Source organism: Rhincodon typus, chromosome 5, assembly GCF_021869965.1.
Source record: "Rhincodon typus isolate 14 chromosome 5, sRhiTyp1.1, whole genome shotgun sequence".
Classification (NCBI taxonomy): domain Eukaryota; kingdom Metazoa; phylum Chordata; class Chondrichthyes; order Orectolobiformes; family Rhincodontidae; genus Rhincodon; species Rhincodon typus.
Window position 1 is genome coordinate 57,998,256 of NC_063336.1, and position 8,837 is coordinate 58,007,092.

General features: G+C 40.6%; 1 protein-coding gene across 1 annotated transcript in view; it reads right to left on the bottom strand.

Moving 5' to 3' along the window:
• Positions 1-326: 326 nt before the first annotated feature.
• serinc1 (serine incorporator 1) overlaps positions 327-8,837 on the bottom strand; it is a 42,940-nt gene continuing 34,429 nt past the window's right edge. Inside the window, exons 5-6 of the mRNA XM_048597036.1 lie at positions 6,477-6,717; positions 327-1,531 (exon numbers count right to left, since the gene is read on the bottom strand). Of these exons, the coding sequence (XP_048452993.1) occupies positions 1,393-1,531; positions 6,477-6,717 (380 nt within the window). The 3' untranslated portion in view covers positions 327-1,392. The remainder of the gene's footprint in view (positions 1,532-6,476; positions 6,718-8,837) is intronic.

Genomic DNA, 8,837 nt, shown 5'->3' on the forward strand with positions numbered 1-8,837 from the left:
TCAGTGATGTGTTATTGGTGATATAACCAGATTTATTTGCAACCATTTTTCAAGTGTATATATTACATCTCAACGGACAAAATATACCTTGCAATTCTTCGAGGTTGTTGGTCTGTGATGCAAGGAGCTTAAAGTTTAGTACCTTCATTTCATTACTAGAGTGCTACATTAAGACTTGTGCTTCACTATGCAAATGTACTTCAATTTCACAATATGCATGGTAGAATGAATTAATTTGGTCCTACCTTGGCTTACTCCTGATAGGTGTGAGAGTTGATATAGTGCTATACTGCAAAGTGTGGTATCAATAAGAAATATACATTTGCTTTGTCTGACGAAAATTTAATCATGTAAATAAGTGGAAAACAACATCTTTAAAAGGAAAACGATTAAGCAGAAAATAGATTAATAAAAGTTTGTGGCATATTTCTTTCAGAATTAGGCATATGATACCTTCCATCATTAATACTGAATTTTTAAAGTCAAGGCAGTAGGGAAGAATGTTTCCAAACAATCATTTTACTAAGGCCTCAAAAGGTCAATAACTTGTAGATTAGGCCTTTAAAATATAAGCAGTAACTATACATCTCAGTTATGATTGACAGCAAGGATAGCTCAGTTACCATTATGCATGCAAAAATAACAGTGCTTTAAAAGACAAAGACAATTGGGCAATAAACTACATTCAGTTCCTATACTTGAAGATACCATTATCCTATGCCAATCAGTATCAATTGTAAATTTATACTTAAGCTAACCAGCCTAGGTCAAATGATCAGTGTAGACATTAGATATTCATTCAGTACCGTTTATAACTATGAATCTGCAAGATAATTTATGCTGTTTACAATGACGTCCACAACAGAATTCACCCAGTAGCTGTGTCAACTTCAAGTTAGGTTAAAGCATGGTTAGTCAAATATCAGTAGTATTAACTGACTTAACTCACATTTACATTTTGTGCACACTAAAAGCAATTCCTACACAACCATTTTACACAATGTTATCTATACAAAGCCTTAGCCTAGACACCAATAAGCAAAGCTAAAAACAAAAGACCAATCACACATTTCAAGACATTGTTTTTCTTAGAACAAATAAGTTGCCTTTTCCACTTCTAAAGAAATGTGGGCACATTTAATTTTTGAGATTGTCACACATTCAACAATCTACAAATCATCAAATATTTTACTTCAGTAATCAGCATTTAATGTGCAATTCAGCAAAAAAACATCTTTTAACATTTAGTCCAATTATGCAATAAAATGGAGAGGAAATAAATACCACATGGTAGAACACACAATTAGTTATTTAACACTGCATTTAGATTTCAGTTGCATAAACCCAGGCATATCAACAGAAACATTAACAGATAGTTCTTCAGTTTATGCTTCAGTCAAAATCACGAGTTGTCAGCACAAGTGGAGCAACCAGGGTCCACCCATATAGCATGATGCAGATCCAACTAGAAGAAATCTTCACCCAAACTGACGGCCATTTACTTGTCATTATTTCATACGAGGAATCAGGGCTGAGAATGGAAAGAAAACAATATTTGTTCCTTACATATTCGTTTTCTAAATAATGCCATACTTTAAAATTAAATATCCTTCATAATATCACTCTAGTTACTTACCCCATTGCATCCTTAATGGGTTTGGCAACAGTTGCAAACGCTCCACTACTTTGGCAAGATTGCTTTCATAGGATCAATTTTCTAACTTGTTCTCCCCAGGACTCCTTGGTCCTCGCTTCAGAAGGGCACGTATTAAAAATTCTAAGCTTTCCAAGTATCAATCTTTAGAATACTTTAACAGGATACGCTGGATTTTCTGACTTGAGCCCTCAGTGGCTAAGGTTTCCCACCATGAGTACAAAAGCAGTGAATTTCATGTAAACTCAAATGGTGGGAATTCTCATGCTGATCAAACACAAGAGCAGCATTATTCCTAAATTTAATTCTCGCCCAAAATCCACATATGCATACTTTTTGAGGGAATGCTAGACGAGACAAGTCCATGGCACAAGCAGCTGTTCATCTCCACAGGGTCAGGGTGGACTGAGAGAAAAAGGAGAGCAATAGCGATAGGGTATTCTACCATAAAGGTAACACATTAATGCTTCTATGGCCACAGACATGACACCAGGATAGTACATCGCTTCCCTGACGCCAGGGGCAAGGATGTAACTGAGTGGCCGCAGGACATACAGAATGGCAAGGGAGAACAGCTAGAGGTGGTCAAGGCTGGGAGTAGGACAACCAAGGGTGTTTAATATTTAAGACAGGGAAAAAGCATAAGGAAGTAGGGTGGTGTTGCTAGTGAAATATGAATTTGTTCAAATAGTGAGAAAGGACATTGAGTGAGAAAATCTTGACGTACAATCAGACAAGATGGAGCAAAGAGGCAACAAAGGGCAGAAAACAATCGGAATTATTTATAAACTTCCAAATCAGTAGTGGTCAGGTTGGTGTTGGTATTAAACAGGAAATCAGAGATACATGCAAAAACACTGAACAAGTCAGATTTATTCATCTTCCAAATTGTATTAGTTGAGGTTGGTTGGCTCGCCGAGCTGTTTTCTTGTTTCGCAGACGTTTCATTACCATGCTGGGTAACAGCCTCCAATGAAGCGTCGGTGTATTTTCCCGCCTGGTTTTTAAACTCTTTTTAAACTTACAAACAACACCCTCACCAGAATAAAATTCACCAGCGAGGAGGAGAAGAACAAACAGCTCCCATTCCTGGACGTCACGGTAGAGCGCAAGACAAATGGGGAACTGCAAATGAAAGTACACCGAAAAGCCACACACACAGACCAGGTACTGAACTTCAACAGTAACCATCTCAGCACACACAAACAAAGCTGCGTGCGAACACTATTTAAAAGGGCAACAACACACTGCAGCAACACGGAACTATGCCAAGAGGAAGAAGAGTACCTCTTCCAGGTTTTCAAGGATAATGGAAATCCAAAGAACTGGGTCAGAAGATGCCTACACGAACAGCATCAGAAAGAGACTACACGGCCCGACACACTCATCACACTATCCTATATCGGAAACACGTCAGAACTCACCACAAGACTCCTACGACCGCTGGGCATCAGAGTGGCACACAAGCCCACGTCAACCCATGACAACTGCTCACCCGAACTAAAGACCCACTCTCCACCATGGACAGGACCAATGTCATCTACAAGATCCCCTGCAGAGACTGCGAGAAACACTACATCGGACAAACAGGAAGGAAACTAACAACAAGAGTACAGGAACACCAACTGGCTACAAAAAGACACGACCAATACTCACTCATTCTCAATCCACATGGACAAGGAGAACCATGACTTCGACTGGGACAACACCAAGATCCTGGGACAGGCTAGGCAGAGACAGGCACGAGAATTCCTAGAAGCCTGGCACTCCACGAAGCATGCTATTAATAAACACATAGAACTCGACCCCATATACATTCCACTACGAAGGAAAACCGGAAGTGAGGCAATCCATCTCAACGGACCCCAGAGTTTAAAAACGAGGCGGGAAAACACACCGACGTTTCATCGGAAGCTGCACTGAGGATTTTACCCAGCATGGTAACAAAACGTCTGCGAAACAAGAAACCAGCTCGGCGAGCCAACCAACCTCAACAGCCACAACCCGAGCTACAAATCTACACCAAAACCTTAGAAATAGCAATATTATTAGCAATAATACTGCGGCAGATAAATAAGTCCTAACTTGTGTTCAAGATTTTTTTAAAATAGTATGCTGAGGAACCAAGTAGGGTACTGGCTATCCTAGGTTTTGTTTTGTACAATGAAATGGGGTTATAAATAATCTTGTGAGAAGTCCCTTTTACAAACAAAAAAGATGTGAGAATTTTTCATTGGGATAGAATTACGGAGTTATTCTAACACAGAACACAGGATCAGACCCTTTGACCCACCATTTCTGTGGTGACCACGATACCATTCTAAACTAATCCCATCTGCCTGCACATGGTCAATATCGTCCTATTCCCTGCCAGTTCATATGGGGTCTGTCTAAATGCCTCTCAAATGTTGTATTCATATCTACTTCTATCACCTTCCCTGGGAGCAGGTTCAAGGTACTTACCACCCTGTGTAAAAAACTTTCCTCACACATCTGTCTTGAACTTTTCCCCTCTCACCTTAAACTTATGCCCCCTTGTGTTTCTTACACTATTCCTCCAAACTCACCTCATTAACTAGATATCATGCCCCAACGTACCCCTCTCATCTGTTGTGAGCCCAAATCTCTGTCCCATCATATGCGGAAGAACTTAACAATTGTGGGATATCCTGGAATACCCAGTCTTGGCACCATATTTATACGACCATTCTGCACCCAGTAAAATGATGGCAATTCCCTGGTGCCCTGCACATTGAGTCACTTGGCCCAGACAAGGCGGATTAAGGGTAAATTGGCATCTGTTTCATGAACTTTAACCTAGAGGTCCTGGTGGACGAGATCGTACAGAGGGGGGATAGTGTCTTCCCACCACAGGGCTGGCAGAGACAGCCATGACACCAGATCTTGCCAGTTTGATCCGAGGTTGACACCCAGGTCAGTGCAGACTCAACCATCCGGAGAAACCCAGCAGTGTTGGAAGGATGTGTTCGCCAATGATTGTACAATGTTCAGCACCATTTGCAACTGCTCAGATACTGAAGCAAGAGCTGGACAATATCCAGGCTCAGACTGACTGGTGGCAAGAAACATTCATGCCACACAAATGCCAGGTAATGACCACCTCCAACTAAAGACTTACCTAACCACCACTCTGACACTCAACAGCAGTGAAGCCACCACCAGCACCACCACTGGGGCCACTAAAACCAGAAACTCAACTGGACCCTCCACACAAACACAGTAACTACAAGAGCAGGTCAGAGACCAGGAATACTTTGGCAAGCAACCTACTTCGCAACTCCCCAAAGCACGCTCGAAAGGCACAAGTCAGGAATTTGGTGGAATGTTCCCCATTTGCTCAAATGAGTGGAGCGCCAACAACACTCAAGAAGATTGACACCATCCCGGACAAAGCAGCCCGTTTGATTGGCACCACATCCACAAGCTTCCACTCCCTCCACCACCAATGCTCAGTAGCAGCAGCATGTTCCAGCCACAAAATGCACTCCAGAAACACACCAAAGATCCCTAGACAGCATCGTCCAAACCCACAACCACTCCCATCCAAAAGGACAAGGGCAGCAGAAATGTGGGAATTGGCGATAATATAATACCATGGAAAGTGAATTGTTTAGCAAAGAGGATCCTGTTTTCGGTGTGGAAGATGATGATTTGTGGGGTCCCACTGGGATCAGTGTTACTATCTATGTATGTATATAAATATCAATAATTTGAATGAGAGAATCAAATATAATACTTTCAAATATAGGCACAAAATTAGGCAAAATTGGAAGTGGTGAGGAGGAATTAAAGAGGTGTCAAGGCAATTTTGACAAGTTGAGCAAGTTGGCAAATGCATGATAGATGCAGTGTAATGTGAATCATAGGTATCCCACCAGAGATAGGAGCAATGAAATGCTACCGCAGCAGTACGGTGAATTAGTGTGACCATATCTGATATATTGTGTGCAGTTTTGGTCTACTCACTAAAGAAAAGACATATTTGTAACAGAGAGTGCAATAAAGGTTCACCCAGACAGATTGCTCGATGGCAGGTTTGTCAGGAAACAGTGGATCAACTAGGCTGAGAGGGGATCACATTAATATGTAAAATTCTGACATGGCTGTCCATGGCTGGACAGAGTGGTTGTAGGATGATCTTTCATCTGGCCAGGGGTATTTGGAACAAGGAGTAACAGTCTCCGGCTATTGGATTGGCTATTTTGGACTGAAATGAAGAGAAATTTCTTCACTCAGAGGGTGGTGAACCTGTGGAATTCACTATCACATAAGGCTGTGAAGACCAAATTACTGAATACGTTTAAGAAAGAAATAGACTTTGAGAGACTAAAGGCATTAAGCCGTATTGGGAGAGAGCACGGGTATGGGGTTGAGATATACAATCAGCCACGGTCATGTTGAAAGACGGAAAGGACTTGATACATAAACTAAGATCAAACCTGAGAATTCCTTCATTGATATTGCGTAGTTCCACAATGGACAGCAAATTTAATATGAGGGGAATGACACATTCTTCGCGCAACAAAACATGCAAATGCGAAAATTATATTTAAGTGAAGATACAATGCCTGCAATTTCTAATTTTTTGGTGTCAAAAGAGTTATGATTCTATTTCTTTTTAATATTATATCAATTGCTGTAACATTGCTGTTTAGTGATAATATGCATCTAAAAATATGATTCAAATATGTACATGGCTCATGCTTTGATAGAAAACAAGCAACATACAGAACAAATAACTACCATTTTACAGTACTGCTCTGTCAGCAGTAAAGATGTTTGACTTTAATTGCTTACATACCTATACCAGTTGGTCAGCGTCATCATGATATAAAGAGAAGCCAAAAACAACATGAAGTGAAAGAAGGAATAACTGTAGGTGACACCATCTTTCTCATTGTCTTCTGCACGATGTGCATTGTTACCATCTTCCAAGGAACCATCACTTCGACCAACTCCTTCATCTATCAGTGTAGATTCATCACTGGTTAGGGTCAGTTTGTTGACCTGGCTATTGTTTGAGGTCCGGATGCTGTAGGGGAAAGAAATTAAATCATGTTACGGGATCATATAAAACGAACATACAAGACCACTTAGTATTATCGAGAAGTTACTGAATAGTAAGCTGATCTGTTCAGGTACATTACCCTTAATTTCTCCTTGGTTGTGATTATTTAGAATCATAGAATCATACAGTACATAAGAGGCCCTTCAGCCCATCATATTTGTACCAGCAAAACTATACTACTGCCTATATTAGTCCGACTTTCCCACACCAGGCCCAAAGCCTTGGGTATTATGATACTTCAAGTACCCATCCATGTACTTTTTAAAAGGTTGTGAGGTTGCACACCTCAATTACCCTGCCGTGCAGTGCATTTGAGACACTACAACTCTCTGGTGAAAGTTATTCCTCAAAACCTCTCTAAACCTCCTTCCTTTCACTTTAAAAGTATGCCTCCCACCTTGTCACTGACCCTTCTCATAAAGGGAACAACTGATTTCTATTTACCTTATCCATGCCCCTATAATCTTATGCTACGCCATCAGGTCCCCCCTCAACCTTCTCTGGTCCAAAAAAAAATCCAAGCTAATCCAGCTTCTCGTCATAGCTGAAAAGCTCCATCCCAGGCAACATCCTGGTGAATCTCCTCTGGATCCATTCCAGTGCAATCACATCCTTCCTATGGTGGCCACAACCCTCACAGTAATCCAACTTTACCTAACCAAAGTTCTGTACATCTCCAGTATGACCCCCATGCTCTCATCAACGACATAACTGACAAAGGCAAGCATCCCATAAGCCTTCTTAACTACTCTATTAACCCGTCCTGCCATCTTCAGGGATCTATGAACAAGTGCCCCAAGATCTCTCTGTTTCTCTAAGCTTCACAGTGTCTTGTCATTCATTAAATACTCCCTTGTCTTGTTACTTATTCCAAAGTGCATCTCCCCAGATTTGTCAAGGTTAAATTCCATCTGCCTCTGACCTGCCCATTTGACTAATCCATTTATATCTTCCTGTAACCTAACACCTTCTTCCTCACTGTTAAGCACCCAAAAATGTATCATTATTTAATTTCCATAAAATAGGGAAATATTAACAAAGAATAATATCACTGTCAAGAGACTCATGGCAGCAGTTGATATGAATCAGAAAATCTCCTGCTGATTACCACCTCCTCCCTACTCCCTCTTCAGTTGATGAGACTTCTCCATGTTGAACACCATGTGGAAGAGACACAGATGGTGTCAAGAGTGCAGGATGTAGTCTGAAAACAACCACTCATCACTATTTTCAGCTTCCTATCGTGGGCATGCCAGGCTACTTTTTTGTCCTTATTTTAATTGTGGATTAATTACACTAAGCCAGTGTGGATGTGTTAAAGGCAAATTGTAGTTAATTATCTTAAGGTTCTTGATGAAGTTAGAGAGACCAAATTTGCATTCATGCAATCATTGTTTTTTTTTTAAAACAATGGTGGCAAGCCTATTACATGGCACCTTATTAAATGTCTTTTGGAAGTTCATATAAATTACACAAACCCATTAACCCATCAATCCTTCTTGTATTTGTTCAACTCCTCTTGTCATTTCCTTAAACCCCACTATTCTTCCCCCCAAAATTCATTCTCTAAGGGCCTATGTTCACTGCTGCCTGTCTCTTCCTTTTTATATATTTAAAGACACTTTTACTGTCTGTTTTTGTTTCTTACCAGCTTGCCCTCAGATTATTTTGTCCTTATTACTTTTTGATCATCCTCTGTTGACTTTTAAACATTCCCAATTCTCTAGCTTACCACAAATCTCTGTCACATTTTATGCTTTTTTTCCCAATTTGCTACTGGCCTTAACTTAACGGTCACTTTATCCCTTTCCGAGAATCCTTCTTCCTCACAGGGATATGTCTTTGCTGTCAGTCATGAGCTATTAAACATCGGTCATTGTTCATCAATTGCTTTTTCTGTTAAACTGCTTTCCCTGTCCACTACAGCCAACTCTGCCCTCATTTCTTTGTAATTATTTTAGTTGTTTAAGTTTAGCACAGTTGCTTCTCATACTCAAACTGCATGTTAAATTCCAAGATAGTAGGAACTGCAGATGCTGGAGAATCCGAGACAACAAGGTGCAGGGCTGGATGAACACAGCAGGCCAAGCAGCA